The sequence below is a fragment of the Phasianus colchicus genome, chromosome 36, assembly GCF_987193195.1.
Source record: "Phasianus colchicus chromosome 36, bPhaCol1.hap1.1, whole genome shotgun sequence".
Taxonomy (NCBI): domain Eukaryota; kingdom Metazoa; phylum Chordata; class Aves; order Galliformes; family Phasianidae; genus Phasianus; species Phasianus colchicus.
The window spans coordinates 1,684,018-1,701,062 of record NC_143471.1 but is presented as its reverse complement, the minus strand read 5'-3'; the positions used below and the strand labels follow the sequence as shown (position 1 = coordinate 1,701,062).

At 35.4% G+C, this 17,045-nt stretch overlaps 1 protein-coding gene across 1 annotated transcript in view; it reads left to right on the top strand.

The window, feature by feature from the left end:
• The window catches only part of LOC116235911 (maltase-glucoamylase-like), a 116,801-nt gene that overhangs the window by 74,267 nt on the left and 25,489 nt on the right, over positions 1-17,045 (top strand). Inside the window, exons 25-33 of the mRNA XM_090129526.1 lie at positions 1,260-1,409; positions 7,029-7,241; positions 11,961-12,115; positions 13,214-13,382; positions 14,753-14,849; positions 14,962-15,074; positions 15,190-15,315; positions 16,477-16,605; positions 16,717-16,824. Coding sequence (XP_089985652.1) covers positions 1,260-1,409; positions 7,029-7,241; positions 11,961-12,115; positions 13,214-13,382; positions 14,753-14,849; positions 14,962-15,074; positions 15,190-15,315; positions 16,477-16,605; positions 16,717-16,824 — 1,260 coding nt within the window. The remainder of the gene's footprint in view (positions 1-1,259; positions 1,410-7,028; positions 7,242-11,960; positions 12,116-13,213; positions 13,383-14,752; positions 14,850-14,961; positions 15,075-15,189; positions 15,316-16,476; positions 16,606-16,716; positions 16,825-17,045) is intronic.

Sequence of the window (17,045 nt, the reverse complement as noted above, 5' to 3'; positions counted from 1 at the left end):
TTTGAGAAGCAAAGGTTCCCAATTCAGAAAGGTTCCCATTTTGAAAAGTTCCCCATTTTGAGAAGAAAGATCCCACATTTTGAAAAGGATGATTCCCATTTAGGAAGGAAGGATATTCCCATTTTGAGAAGCAAAGGTTCCCAATTCAGAAAGGTTCCCATTTTGAGACAAAGGATCCCGCATTTTCAAAAGGATGATTCCCGTTTTGGAAGGAAGGATATTCCCATTTTGAGAAGGAAAATCCTCATTTTGAAAACGAGTTTCATATTTTCAGATGCCCATTTTGAGAAGCAAAGGTTCCCAATTCAGAAAGGTTCCCGATTTTGAAAAGTTCCCCATTTTGAGAAGAACGATCCTACAATTTCGAGAAGGCAAACTCCCATTTTGAAAACAAGATTCGTATTTTCAGAAGGAAAATCCCCATTTTGAGAAGTAAAGGTTCCCAATTCAGAAAGGTTCCCATTTTGAGAAGAAAGATCCCACATTTTGAGAAGGATGATTCCCATTTTGGAAGGAAGGATATTCCCATTTTGAGAAGGAAAATCCTCATTTTGAAAACGAGTTTCATATTTTCAGATGCCCATTTTGAGAAGCAAAGGTTCCCAATTCAGAAAGGTTCCCATTTTTAAAAGGTTCCCATTTTGAGAAGAAAGATCCCACATTTTGAAAAGGATGATTCCCATTTAGGAAGGAAGGATATTCCCATTTTGAGAAGCAAAGGTTCCCAATTCAGAAAGGTTCCCATTTTGAGACGAAAGATCCCACATTTTGAAAAGGATGATTCCCATTTAGGAAGGAAGGATATTCCCATTTTGAGAAGCAAAGGTTCCCAATTCAGAAAGGTTCCCATTTTGAGACGAAAGATCCCGCATTTTCAAAAGGATGATTCCAGTTTTGGAAGGAAGGATATTCCCATTTTGAGAAGGAAAATCCTCATTTTGAAAACGAGTTTCATATTTTTGGATGCCCATTCTGAGAAGTAAAGGTTCCCAATTCAGAAAGGTTCCCATTTTGAAAAGTTCCCCATTTTGAGAAGAACGATCCTACAATTTCGAGAAGGCAAACTCCCATTTTGAAAACAAGATTCGTATTTTCAGAAGGAAAATCCCCATTTTGAGAAGTCAATTCCCATCTTCTAACCCCAACAGCGTATCAAACACCCGGAAAACATTTTTTTTATTTTTATTTTTTCACTCTAACGAAGCGAAACGAGGAGGGCCTCGTTAAGGTAATTAACCCGAGGTCGTTACGGCCGGCAGGTGGCGCTGATCACGGGGCTGCAGCTGGCGCTGGGTGTTTCCTACACGCTGCGCTGGACGCTGAGCTCCGGCTCCAGGGGGCGCTTCGACTGCCATCCCGACAGCGGGGCAACGCGGGAGGCGTGCGAGCAGCGCGGCTGCGCATGGGAGGTGAGCGGGCAGCCGGCATTGCCGCCGTTCCCTGCTGTTGTTGTTTCGTTTTTTTTAGTTTTTCGTTTATTTTGAGTTTATTTTTTAGTTTATTTTATTGTTATTTTGTTTTTATTTTGGTTTTAGGTTTTTTTTTTTTTTTTTTAGTTTAGTTTTATTTTAGTTTATTTCTATTTTAGTTTTAGTTTATTTTTATTTTAGTTTATTTTTGTTTTATTTTTAGTTTATTTTTATTTTATTTTTATTTTATTTTATTTTTATTTTATTTTTATTTTATTTTTGTTTTTGTTTTATTTTATTTGTTTATTTTATTTTTTTATTATTTTATTTTATTTTATTTTATTTCATTTCATTTTTATTTATTTTTAGTTTATTTTTATTTTTATTTTTATTTTTATTTTTAGTTTTATTTTTAGTTTTATTTTTATTTTTAGTTTTATTTTATTTTTCTTTTATTTTATTTTTATTTTTGTTTTATTTTATTTTTTATTTTATTTTTTTATTTTATTTTATTTTATTTCATTTCATTTCATTTTTATTTTATTTTATTTTATTTTATTTTATTTTATTTTATTTTATTTTTATTTTTATTTTATTTTATTTTATTTTTATTTTATTATATTTTTATTTTATTTTATTTTATTTTATTTTTATTTTGTTTTTATTTTATTTTTATATTATTTTATTTTTTATTTTATTTTATTTTTAGTTTATTTTTAGTTTATTTTATTGTTATTTTGTGTTTTTTTGGTTTTAGGTTTTTTTTTAGTTTAGTTTCTTTTTATTTTAGTTTATTTTTATTTTATTTTTTGTTTATTTTTAGTTTTATTTTTATTGTTATTTTTATTTTATTTTATTGTGAGTTTATTTTTTTATTTTTTGTTTTATTTTATTTTTCTTTTTATTTTATTTTAATGTTATTTTGTTTTTAGTTTATTTTTATTTTATTTTATTTTTAGTTTTATTTTTATTTTTTTTATTTTAGTTTATTTTTATTTTATTTTATTTTTATTTTATTTTATTTTATTTTCATTTCATTTTCTTTTTATTTTATTTTTAGTTTATTTTTATTTTAGTTTATTTTGATTTTATTTTATTTTTATTTTATTTTTATTTTTATTTTTATTTTTATTTTAAGTTTATTTTTAGTTTATTTTTAGTTTATTTTTATTTTAATTTTATTTTATTTTATTTCATTTTATTTTTATTTTATTTTATTTTTATTTTGTTTTTATTTTATTTTTAGTTTATTTTTATTTTTATTTTTATTTTTATTTTTATTTTTATTTTTATTTTTATTTTTATTTTTGCTTTTATTTTTAGTTTTAGTTTTAGTTTTAGTTTAGTTTCAGTTTATTTTTTATTTTAGTTTATTTTTATTTTATTTTTATTTTATTTTATTTTTATTTTAGTTTATTTTTATTTTATTTTTTGTTTATTTTTATTTTTATTTTTATTTTTATTTATTTTTATTTTATTTTTATTTTATTTTTATTTTATTTTTATTTATTTTATTTTCTTTTTATTTTTATTTCAGTTTATTTATTTTATTTTATTTTTTTATTATTTTATTTTATTTCATTTTATTTCATTTCATTTTATTTTTATTTTATTTTTATTTTTATTTTTATTTTATTTTATTTTATTTTTATTTTATATTTTATATTTTATATTTTATTTTATTTTATTTTATTTTGTTTTGTTTTGTTTTTATTTTATTTTATTTCATATTTTATTTTATTTTTATTCTTTATTTTATTTTTTATTTTTATTTTATTTTTTATTTTTATTTTATTTTTTTTATTTTATATTTTTTATTTTATATTCTATTCTATTCTATTCTATTTTATTTTATATTTTTTATTTTATATTTTATTTTATTTTGTTTTGTTTTGTTTGGTTTTGTTTTTATTATATTGATTTCATTTTATTTTTATTTTATTTTGTTTTTTATTTTATTTTGTATTTTATTTTATTTTATTTTATTTTTTATTTTTTCACTATTTAATTTTTTACTTACTTCTGTTTCCTTCATTCCTTTTTTCATTTTTAATTACATTTTTATTTTCTTTAATTCATTTTTTACTTTTTACTTAATTTTAATTTAGTTACATAATTTATTTTATTTTTTTCCCACTTTTTCATTTAATTTTTATTTCTTCAGTCACTTCGTTCCTTTTATTCGTTTTTTTCACTTTTAATTAATCTTTTTAGTTCTCTTTTATTCTTTTCTTCTTTTTTATTTAATTTTTATTTAATTACTTCATTTTTTAATTCCTTTTTTTTCCATTTTAAATTACACCTTTATTTAGTTATTTTATTTTATTATCTCTTTTTTTGTCGTTGTTGTTATCTATTTAATTTTTCTTGCTGCTAAAATTAAACATTAAAAAACCACAATTCACTTTTTTCCACCCAAAATGAACATTTTCCAATGGAAAAAGTTTGGAATTCTTATTGTTAAAAGAATTGGAAACATTTAAATCCAGATTTAGTGTTTTCCACCCAAACTTCTCCTGATCCACAAAAAAACCCACGAATCTGGGGATTCCTGTTGCTAAAAAAAAATAAAAACTAAACCACAATTCATTATTTTCCACCCAAACTCCGTCTGATCCGTGAGAATTTTCGAGTTCTTGATGCTGAAATAAAGCAATGAATGAAGATCACAATTCACTCCTCTCCACCCAAATTCCTCATCATCCTCTAAAAATGAGGATTTGGGAATTCTGGGATAAATTCCTCCCATTTCACCCCCACCTTCTCCACCTGAACTCCTCACAATCTTCTAAAAATGAGAATTTGGGAATTCTGGGATAAATTCCTCCCATTTCACCCCCACCTTCTCCACCCGAACTCCTCACAATCTTCTAAAAATGAGAATTTGGGAATTCTGGGATAAATTCCAATCCTCTGAACGTGAGAATTTTCGAGTTCTTGATGCTGAAATAAACCAGTGAATGAAGATCACAATTCACTCCTCTCCACCCAAATTCCTCATCATCCTCTAAAAATGAGAATTTGGGAATTCTGGGATCAATTCCTCCCATTTCACCCCCACCTTCTCCACCCAAACTCCTCATAATCTTCTAAAAATGAGAATTTGGGAATTCTGGGATAAATTCTGATCCTCTGAATGTGAGAATTTTCGAGTTCTTGATGCTGAAATAAACCAGTGAATGAAAATCTCAATTCAGTGTCCTCCACCCAAACTCCTCACGATCCACCAAAAATGAGAATTTGGGAATTCTGGGATAAATTCCTCCAATTCATCTCCCTCCCCCCTTCTCCACCCAAACTCCTCACGATCTTCTAAAAATGAGAATTTTGGAATTCTGGGATAAATTCTGATCCTCTGAATGTGAGAATTTTCGAGTTCTTGATGCTGAAATAAAGCAATGAATGAAGATCACAATTCACTCTTCTCCACCCAAATTCCTCATCATCCTCTAAAAATGAGAATTTGGGAATTCTGGGATAAATTCCTCCCATTTCACCCCCACCTTCTCCACCCAAACTCCTCATAATCTTCTAAAAATGAGAATTTGGGAATTCTGGGATAAATTCTGATCCTCTGAATGTGAGAATTTTCGAGTTCTTGATGCTGAAATAAACCAGTGAATGAAAATCTCAATTCAGTGTCCTCCACCCAAACTCCTCACGATCCACCAAAAATGAGAATTTGGGAATTCTGGGATAAATTCCTCCAATTCATCTCCCTCCCCCCTTCTCCACCCAAACTCCTCACGATCTTCTAAAAATGAGAATTTTGGAATTCTGGGATAAATTCTGATCCTCTGAATGTGAGAATTTTCGAGTTCTTGATGCTGAAATAAAGCAATGAATGAAGATCACAATTCACTCCTCTCCACCCAAATTCCTCATCATCCTCTAAAGATGAGAATTTGGGAATTCTGGGATCAATTCATCCCATTTCATCCCCACCTTCTCCACCCAAACTCCTCATAATCTTCTAAAAATGAGAATTTGGGAATTCTGGGATAAATTCCTCCAATTCATCTCCCTCCCCCCCTTCTCCACCCAAACTCCTCATGATCCTCTAAAGATGAGAATTTGGGAATTGTGGGATCAATTCCTCCCATTTCATCCCCCCTTCTCCACCCGAACTCCTCATAATCTTCTAAAAATGAGAATTTGGGAATTCTGGGATAAATTCTGATCCTCTGAATGTGAGAATTTTCGAGTTCTTGATGCCGAAATAAACCAGTGAATGAAGATCACAATTCAGTGTCCTTCACCCAAATTCCTTATCATCCTCTAAAAATGAGAATTTGGGAATTCTGGGATAAATTCCTCCCATTTCACCCCCACCTTCTCCACCCGAACTCCTCACAATCTTCTAAAAATGAGAATTTGGGAATTCTGAGATAAATTCCTCCCATTTCATCCCCCCTTCTCCACCCAAACTCCTCACGATCTTCTAAAAATGAGAATTTTGGAATTCTGGGATGAATTCTGATCCTCTGAATGTGAGAATTTTCGAGTTCTTGATGCTGAAATAAACCAATGAATGAAGATCACAATTCACTCTTCTCCACCCAAACTCACGATCCACTAAAAATGAGAAGTTGTGAATTCTGGGATCAATTCCTCCCATTTCACCCCCACCTTCTCCACCCGAACTCCTCACAATCTTCTAAAAATGAGAATTTGGGAATTCTGGGATAAATTCCTCCCATTTCACCCCCCCCTTCTCCACCCAAACTCTTCACGATCCACTAAAAATGAGAATTTGGGAATTCTGGGATAAATTCCTCCCATTTCACCCCCCCCTTCTCCACCCAAACTCCACATGATCCTCTAAAAAATGAGAATTTGGGAATTCTGGGATAAATTCTGATCCTCTAAACGTGAGAATTTTTGAGTTCTTGATGCTGAAATAAACCAGTGAATGAAGATCACAATTCACTCTTCTCCACCCAAACTCACTAAAAATGAGAATTTGGGAATTCTGGGATGAATTCTGATCCTCTGGACGTGAGAATTTTCGAGTTCTTGATGCTGAAATAAACCAGTGAATGAAGATCACAATTCAGTGTCCTCCCCCCAAACTCCTCACGATCCTCTAAAGCTGAGAATTTGGGAATTCTGGGATCAATTCATCCCATTTCATCCCCCCTTCTCCACCCAAACTCCACATGATCCTCTAAAGATGAGAATTTGGGAATTCTGGGATCAATTCCTCCCATTTCACCCCCACCTTCTCCACCCAAACTCCTCACAATCTTCTAAAAATGAGAATTTGGGAATTCTGGGATAAATTCTGATCCTCTGAATGTGAGAATTTTTGAGTTCTTGATGCTGAAATAAAGCAATGAATGAAGATCACAATTCACTCTTCTCCACCCAAACTCACTAAAAATGAGAATTTGGGAATTCTGGGATAAATTCCTCCAATTCATCTCCCTCCCCCCTTCTCCACCCACACTCCTCACGATCCACTAAAAATGAGAATTTGGGAATTCTGGGTTAAATTCCTTCCATTTCATAGCCTCCCTCCCCCCTGTTCTCCACCCAAGCTCCACATGATCCACTAAAAACGAGAATTTGGAAATTCTGGAATAAAATCCTCCCATTTTGTCTCCCTTCCCCCAACAGGAGGACACATCCCCACTGGACATCCCCTACTGCTACTACAGCAGCAGTGACAACAACTACGAGGTGTCGGAGCTGCGTTACACCTCCCGGGGGCTGGAGGCCAACGTCACCCTCAGCACCGCCAGCACTGGGGGCACCCAGAGGTCCACCACCCCCATCAGCACCCTGCGCCTGCAGGTCACCCACCACAGCGACCACCTCCTGCAGTTCAAGGTGTGCTCCCATTGGCATCGCCATTTCAGCCGTGTTGGCTTCCAAGGGTGATGCATTTCCACCATTTTGTGTTCTTTGGGTGATGAATTTTTGCCAATTTTGGGTTCTATGGGCAACTCATTTCCACCAAAAATGGATTCCACTGGCGATGCGTTTCCATCAATTTTTGTGTTCTATGGGTGATGAATTTTTGCCAATTTGGGGTTCTATGAGCAACTCATTTCCACCAATAATGGATTCCATGGGCGATGCATTTTCATCAACTTTTGTGTTCTATGAGCAATTAGTTTTTGCCAATTTGGAGTTCTATGGCAACTCATTTCTCCAGTAATGGATTCCATGGGCAATGCATTTCCACCAATTTTTGTGTTCTTTGAGTGATGAATTTTCACCATTCTTGGGTTCTGTGGGCAACTCATTTCCACCAAAAATGGATTCCACTGGCGATGCGTTTCCACCAATTTTTGTGTTCTATGGGTGATGAATTTTTGCCAATTTTGGGTTCTATGGGCAACTCTTTTCCACCAAATATGGATTCCATGTGCGATGCATTTCCAACAATTTTTATTATTCTATGAGCAATTAGTTTTTGCCAGTTTGGAGTTCTATGGCAACTCATTTCTCCAGTAATGGATTCCATGGGCAATGCATTTCCACCAATTTTTGTGTTCTTTGAGTGATGAATTTTCACCATTCTTGGGTTCTGTGGGCAACTCATTTCCACCAAAAATGGATTCCACTGGCGATGCGTTTCCATCAATTTTTGTGTTCTATGAGTGATGAATTTTTGCCAATTTTGGGTTCTATGGCAACTCATTTCCACCAATAATGGATTCCACTGGTGATGCGTTTCCACCATTTTTTGTTTTCTGTGGGCAATGAATTTTTGCCAATTTTGGGTTCTATGGCAACTCATTTCCACCAATAATGGATTCCACTGGTGATGCGTTTCCACCATTTTTTGTTTTCTGTGGGTGATGAATTTTTGCCAATTTTGGGTTCTATGGCAACTCATTTCCACCAGTAATGGATTCCATGGGCGATGCCTTTCCAACAATTTTTGTATTCTATGAGCAATTAGTTTTTGCCAGTTTGGAGTTCTATGGCAACTTATTTCTCCAATAATGGATTCCATAGGCGATGCATTTCCAACAATTTTTGTGTTCTTTGGGCAATGAATTTTTGCCAATTTTGGGTTCTATGGGCAACTCATTTCCACCAAAAATGGATTCCACTGGCGATGCGTTTCCATCAATTTTTGTGTTCTTTGGGTGATGAATTTTTGCCAATTTGGGGTTCTATGAGCAACTCATTTCCACCAATAATGTATTTCATGGGCGATGCATTTCCATCCATTTTTGTATTCTATGAGCAATAATTTTTTGTCAACTTTGGGTTCTGTGGACAACTCATTTCTCCAATAATCGATTCCACTGGTGATGCGTTTCCACCAATTTTTGTGTTCTGTATGTGACATATTTTCACCAACTTTGGGTTCTATGGACAACTCATTTCTCCAATAATGGGTTCCATGGGCGATGTGTTTCCATCAATTTTTGTGTTCTGTGGGCAATGAATTTTTGCCAACTTTGGGTTCTATGGGCAATTCATTTCCACCAATAATGGATTCCATGGGCGATGCGTTTCCACCAATTTTTGTGTTCTTTGGGTGATGAATTTTCACAATTTTTGCATTCTGTGGGCAACTCATTTCCACCAAAAATGGATTCCACTGGCGATGCGTTTCCACCAATTTTTGTGTTCTATGGGTGATGAATTTTTGCCAATTTTGGGTTCTATGGGCAACTCTTTTCCACCAAATATGGATTCCATGTGCGATGCATTTCCAACAATTTTTATTATTCTATGAGCAATTAGTTTTTGCCAGTTTGGAGTTCTATGGCAACTCATTTCTCCAGTAATGGATTCCATGGGCGATGCGTTTCCATCAATTTTTGTGTTCTATGGGTGATGAATTTTCACAATTTAGGGTTCAATGGGCAACTCTTTTCCACCAGAAATGGATTCCATGGGCGATGCATTTCCATCCATTTTTGTATTCTATGAGCAATAATTTTTTGTCAACTTTGGGTTCAGTGGACAACTCATTTCTCCAATAATCGATTCCACTGGTGATGCGTTTCCACCAATTTTTGTGTTCTGTATGTGACATATTTTCACCAATTTTGGGTTCTGTGGCAACCCATTTCCACCAAACATGGATTCCACTGGCGATGCATTTCCATCAACTTTTGTATTCTATGAGCAATTAGTTTTTGCCAATTTGGAGTTCTATGGCAACTCATTTCCACCAAACATGGATTCCATGGGCAATGCATTTCCACCAATTTTTATGTTCTTTGAGTGATGAATTTTCACCATTCTTGGGTTCTGTGGGCAACTCATTTCCACCAAAAATGGATTCCACTGGAGATGCGTTTCCATCAATTTTTGTGTTCTATGGGTGATGAATTTTTGCCAACTTTGGGTTCTGTGGACAACTCATTTCTCTAATAATGGATTCCATGGGCGATGCATTTCCACCAATTTTTGTGTTCTTTGGGCAATGAATTTTTGCCAATTTTGGGTTCTATGGGCAACTCATTTCCACCAATAATGGATTCCACTGGCGATGTGTTTCCACCAATTTTTGTGTTCTTTGGGCAATGAATTTTTGCCAATTTTGGGTTCTATGGGCAACTCATTTCCACCAATAATGGATTCCACTGGCGATGTGTTTCCATCAATTTTTGTATTCTTTGGGTGATGAACTTTCACAATTTTTGCACTCTGTGGGCAACTCATTTCCACCAAAAATGGATTCCACTGGCGATGTGTTTCCACCAATTTTTGTGTTCTGTATGTGACATATTTTCACCAACTTTGGGTTCTATGGCAACTCATTTCTCCAATAATGGGTTCCATGGGCGATGTGTTTCCACCAATTTTTGTGTTCTATGGGTGATGAATTTTTGCCAATTTTGGGTTCTATGGGCAACTCTTTTCCACCAATAATGGATTCCATGGGCGATGTGTTTCCATCAATTTTTGTGTTCTTTGGGTGATGAACTTTCACAATTTTTGCACTCTGTGGGCAACTCATTTCCACCAAAAATGGATTCCACTGGCGATGCGTTTCCATCAATTTTTGTGTTCTGTATGTGACATATTTTCACCAACTTTGGGTTCTATGGCAACTCATTTCTCCAATAATGGGTTCCATGGGCGATGCGTTTCCATCAATTTTTGTGTTCTTCGGGTGATGAATTTTTGCCAATTTTGGGTTCTATGGGCAACTCTTTTCCACCAAACACAGATTCCATGTGCGATGCATTTCCAACAATTTTTATTATTCTATGAGCAATTAGTTTTTGCCAACTTTGGGTTCTATGGCAACTCATTTCCACCAAAAATGGATTCCATGGGCGATGCATTTCCACCAATTTTTGTGTTCTATGGGCAATGATTTTTCACCATTCTTGGGTTCTGTGGGCAACTCATTTCCACCAAAAATGGATTCCACTGGTGATGCGTTTCCACCAATTTTTGTATTCTGTGGGCAATGAATTTTTGCCAATTTTGGGTTCTATGGCAACTCATTTCTACCAATAATGGATTCCGTGCGCGTTGCATTTTCATCAATTTTTGTGTACTGTATATGACATATTTCCACCAATTTAGGGTTCTATGTGCGACCCATTTCCACCAGTAACAGGTTCTATGAGCAGTGAGTTTTTTTCAACGCTGGTTTCTATTGGGTGATGAATTTTGGCCAATTGGGGTTTTAAAATTGAGACATTTTTGACAATTTGGGGTTCTCTCTATGATAATCTTTGTCATTTTTTCATTTCCCTGGGCAACGTGTTTTCATCAGTTCTAGTGTTCTATGTGCAATGCATTTTTTTGCCAATTTTGGATCTTGTGGACGACCCGTTTCTGTCAATAATGAGTTCTACAGGTGACCTGGTTTCGTCAGCTTTGGTTTCTATAGGGTGATAATTTTGGGCCAATTTTTGTGTTCTATGTGTGATGTATTTTGGCCAATTTGGGTTTCTCCATGCAATGCATTTTTGGGTTCGATGGGCGATGTGTTCCCACCGATGCTGGATTTTATTTGCAGTGCATTTTTGCCCATTTTTGGTTCTATCAGCAAACAATTTTTGGCCAACTTGGGGTTGTGTACGTGATCCAACTTTGTCAATTTTTCACTTCTATGAATGATGCATTTTTATCAGCTTTTGTGTTCCGTGGGTGATAAACTTTTGTTGATTCTGAGGTTTGATGGTGGTGCATTTCTGCCTATTTAAGCTTCTACGAACGGTGCGTTTTTGTCAGTTTTTTGGCTCCTATGGGTGCCCCATCGTCACCAATTTTGGCTTCTCTGACATAAGGATTTTGAAGCAATTTAAGACAGAACAAATATTGAAAGAAAACACTTCTGTCCACAGATTTACTCCCACACATGTATTTTAACATAATTCTTATTATTACTGCCAAGATTTTGAACAACTCAGTCTGACTGGAAGTCTTCCAGATCATAAATCCACTTCTATCAGCCGACACAAAATCACGAAACAGCGTTCACTATTTTTACTCTGGATCCCTACAAATACAATTTGCCCATTTATACTTTTTGGGGGGGCAAGGGGGAGCATTTATACTTTTTTTTTTTTCTTTTGCATTTAGTCTGATTAAAACAAATCCATTTCCCCTGCCCAGATTGATGATTACGCCAATAAACGCTACGAGGTGCCGGTGCCACTCAACCTCCCCAGCACCCCCACGAGCTCCATCGAGCGCCGCCTCTACGATGTCAGCGTTCAGACCAAACCTTTCGGGATCCAGATCCGCCGCAGGAGCACTGGGACTGTCATGTAAGCACAATAATCCCGTGGAATCTGAAGGAATTTAGAATTCGAAGAGGTGATTTCGAATTTGGAGAAGTTTAGAATCCAAAGGGGAAATTTACAGGGTGAAGAAGTTAAGGATTTGAAGAGGTTTATGATTTGGAGAAGTGTAGAAGCTGGGAAGGAAATGTAGAATTTGAAGAGGGAATGTAGAATTTGAGGAGTTTTAGAACTTGAAGGGGAAAGTTAGACTTTGAAGAGGAAATTGAGAATTTGAAGAATTTTAGAATTTGACGAGGAGGTTTAGGATTTGGAGAAGTGTAGAAGGGAAGGAAACGTAGAGTTTGAGGAGGAGTTTTAGAACTTGAAGAGGAAAGCTAGAATTTGAAGAAGAAACTGAGAATTTGAAGAAGTTTAGAATTTGAGGATGGGGTCTGGAATTTGAAAAAGATGTTTGGAATTTGGAGGAGAGGTTGAGAAACTGGGGAGAAAAGATTTGGAATATGGAGGAGAGTTTTGGAATTTGGAGGTGGAGAAATTTGGAATATGAAAGAGGAGAAGTTGAGAATTTGGGAAAGTTTGGAATTTAGAGAAGATGGAGACGGAGAAATGTGAAATTTGAGTGAGAATTCAGGAATTTGGAGATGGAGAAAATTGAAATATGGAGGGAAGAGGTCTAAAATTTGGAAGGGAGACTGAGAATGTAGAGGTGAGGAAATTGAGAATTTGGAGAAGTTTGGGATTGGAGGAGAAGCTGAGAATTTGAAGGAGGAGAAGCCAAAAATTTGGAAGAGGAGGAGTTAGGAATTTGGAGAAGAGGTTTAGAACTGGGAGAAGCTGAGAATTCAAAGGAGGAGAAGTTGGGAATTCAGAGAAGAAGCTGAGAATTTGGAAGAGTTAGGAATTTGGAGAAGAGGTTTAAAATTGGGAGAAGCTGATAATTAGGAAGCGGAAAAATTCGGAATTAGGAGGGGGGAGAAGTTGAGAATTTGGAAGAGGAGAAATCGGCAGTTTGGAAGAGGAGAAGTTGAGAATCCAGCGAAATTTGGAATTTGGAGGAGGAGAGAATTCATTGAGGATGCACACTGACCTTTCTGCCCCCCCCCTCCCCCCTCTGCCCCCCAGCTGGGATTCGCAGCTCCCCACCTTCACCTTCAGTGACATGTTCATCCAGATCTCCACCCGCCTGCCCTCCTCCTACCTCTATGGCTTTGGTGAGACTGAGCACACTCAGTACCACCGTGACATGAACTGGCACACGTGGGGCATGTTCAGCCGGGACCAACCCCCTGGGGTCAGTGAAAATCCCTTTTTTTTGTTTGTTTTTCCCTTTTTTGCTGGGATTTCTGCTTTCTGCTTCCTATCAACCCATGTTGGTTTAGCCACAGGGTTCTGTCCTCCAAGGCTCAACTCAAACTTTGGGTCTGAGCTTGATGGAATTCCAAAATTTGGGGGGGGGGGGAGGAGTCGATTAAATTTTAAAATGAAGAAATTTAATCGCAAATTAAAAATTAAATTAAAAAATTAAATTTTAAATCATTAAATTAAAATAATTCAAACGAAAATTAAAAAATGTCAGCGTTCACAAAACCACCACGTGTAACAATCGGCGCAGCTCAAACGTTTCCAAAGGTTTCACTGTGTAACTGCAACTCTGTAGTTTATATTTTACTTTTTTAACTGTCTAGGTTATATTTTGTGGATTTTATATGATGTGGAAAGTCCAGCACGAAAATCGAGTAAATGAAAATATTTTCATTTCGAGTAAATGGACAAAATAAGAAGTTTCTACCTCAAAATACTTGGAAAGTTTTCTCCTAGGAAGAGCAATTTTAGCAATTTGTAGAGGCAAGAATACATTTGCTTCCCTGCCTTTGAAAACATTTTCTTCTAGGAACATTTTTTTAGGATTTGTCAAAGTTCAGTTTTCAAATCTTAATTCTCAAGCTTTAATTTTTCAATTTTTCACTTTCAAATTGTAATGGCCAGATTTTAGTGTTCAGATTTTCCTACGCAATTCATAATTTTTGAACTTAAAATTTTTATGTTGTAATTTTATTGCATTTTTTATTTTTACATCTGCTTCCCTCTCTTCTTGAGTACGTTGACCTCAAAATTTGGGGTCAACAAAGTTCAGAGCTGACAAAAGATGGGGGTGACAAAACTTGACACCATCATAAAGTTTGATGATGACAAAATTTTGAGACAACAAAATTTGACAACACCGAAATTCGGTGCTGACAGAATTGGGGGACAAAAAAAATGTGATGATAAGAAAATCTGGTAAAAAATAAAAATAAAAAATGGGGAGGACAGTGCAGTTTAGTGCCAACAAAATTCACAGCCAGCAAAATTTGGGGCCAATATAATTTGATGACCACAACCTTTGATGATGACAAAATATGACGGCGACAAAATTTGATAACAACAAAATTCAGGGCCAATGAAATCCAGGGCCAATATAATTTGATGACCACAACATTTGGTGACAACAAAGTTTGATAACAACAAAATCTGGGGCCAGCATAATTTGGTGTCCCTGGTTGAAGTTGAATAATGAATTGAATCATTGTTTCAATTGATTTCCAACGGAATTTTTTGGTGGATGCAAACAACCTGATGTTTGCTGTGTCGTTTTAATGGGAAATCCTTCTTTTTTTTCAGTACAAGCTGAATTCATACGGTGTCCAGCCGTTCTACATGGGTCTGGAAGAAGATGGCAACGCCCATGGAGTTCTCTTGCTCAACAGCAATGGAATGGGTAAGAAAAAAAATTAAAGATCAGTTTCATGTTTTCAACATTTCTCAATTTTTTTTTGGGGGGGGGGGGGGAGATTTCAGCTGATTTGGGCATTTCTTGCCTATATTTTCAGATGTAACATTCCAGCCCACGCCAGCTCTCACCTACCGCACCATTGGGGGAATTTTGGACTTTTATGTTGTTTTGGGTCCGACGCCGGAGGTGGTGGTTCAGCAATATACCGAGGTACAATTCCCCCATTACAATTCCCTCTCCCCCCCCCAAAAAAAAAAAAAAAAAAAAAATTGGGGGTCTGTTGCTTCATTTTCATTCATTTTCATTCATTTTCATTCATTTGCAGCTGGTGGGGCGACCGGTGATGCCACCCTACTGGGCGCTGGGCTTCCAGCTGTGCCGCTATGGCTATGAGAACGACTCCGAAATTGCCCAGTTGGTGGAGGACATGAAAGCAGCCCAAATACCTTACGTATGTCTTCCAAAATTTGGGCAAGTTTGGGAAAAATGGGGGACTTTCCAGCTCCTTTGGCGCTGTGTAACTTAAAAACGGTGAATGAAAAACTGTAATTCATTCTATTGCGTAATTTTTTTTTAACATTTTCAATAATTAATTCTATAGTTAGTTCTTTTTTTTTTTTCAGTAACTCATTCAACAGTTAAAAAATTCCACAATTATTTATATAGTCATTTTTTTCCCATCTGTAGTTAAAAGTTCCACAATTCACTCTGGTGTTAAATCTTCCCATAATTCATTCCATAGTTAAAATTTGCCGTTATTAATTCTATAGTTAAATATTTCCATAATTATTTTTTTTACTTAAATTTTTTCGTAATTACTTCTATAGTTTTTTTTTTTTTTTTTTCTATAATTACTTCTATAGGCAAAAAAAAAAAAAAATCATCATTTACAATACAGTTTATTTTTTTCATAATTAATTGCACGGCTAATTTTTTTCCCTAATTTATTCTGTAGGTCTTTTTCCATAATTGATTCTATAGCTAATTTTCTCCATAATTCATTCAATGGTTAAAACTTTCCACAATTCGTTCCATAATTTAAAAACGCCATGATTAATTCTACAGTTAAAATTCTCTCTTATTAATGGATAGCTTTCTTTTTCTTAATTAATCCTAAACTATAAACATTTTCCACAATTAAGTCTATAATTTTATTTTTCCATAATTCATTCTGCAGTCGATTTTTTTTTTTCCGTAATTCATTCTATAGGTTTTTTGTTTTGTTTCCCCCCCCCCACAAAATTGCCCTTTAATTAAGCCTGGCTCTTATTTTGCAGACAATTAATCTCAAATTAATGAAAAAAAAAAATGGAGCGTTGAATATATTGATGTATTTCCATGTAAATTTGCACATATCCGTTTTTTGTTTTCTTTTTTTTTTTTCTCCCAAATAACTGAATTTTGACCCAAGCACCAAATTCTGCTGAATTTCTGCACTCTGAATCCAAATTCCAGAGTGGGAAATCTGAGTGCATCCACTGGAAAACATTTTTGAGCCGCCCCAAATCCCGCTCGCGCGATTCCGAAAAGTCAGATTTTTCACCTCCTTTTGACACCATGGAGGAAACGACCCCAAAAAATCCTTTTTGGGGGGTTGTTTTTGTTTAATCAGGACGTGCAATACACGGACATTGATTACCTGGAACGCCAGTTGGACTTCAAGCTGAACCCACGCTTTTCCGGTCTGCCGGAGCTCATCAATAAAATCCGTGCAGAAGGAATGAGATACATCCCCATTCTGGTGAGCGTTGTTTCCAACCCCACCATAATTCACATTTCTGTCTTTTGAGCCCCAAAAAATGACTTGATTTTTTTTTTTTCCCAACCTCTCCCCACACACTGCCCTCCCCAGGACCCGGCCATATCAGCAAATGAAACCGATTATCTGGCTTTCACGAGGGGAAGGGAGAAGGATGTCTTCATCAAGTGGCCCAACTCCGAGGACATCATCCTTGGGAAGGTATCACCATCATGACCAAATCGGGGAATTTAACCCCAAAATTCCAATTCCAGACTCAAGTTTTAGGTTAAACCCACCCTACACCCCCTCCCCCCCTTAACATCCAATACCGAGAGCTTCCAACTGAGGAACATTCATTTTCCTTTTTCGCCACCGAAATTTAGCAGCAAATCTTAATTTCTTGCGTCGTGTAATAAGAACATCGTTCATGTAAATAGAAA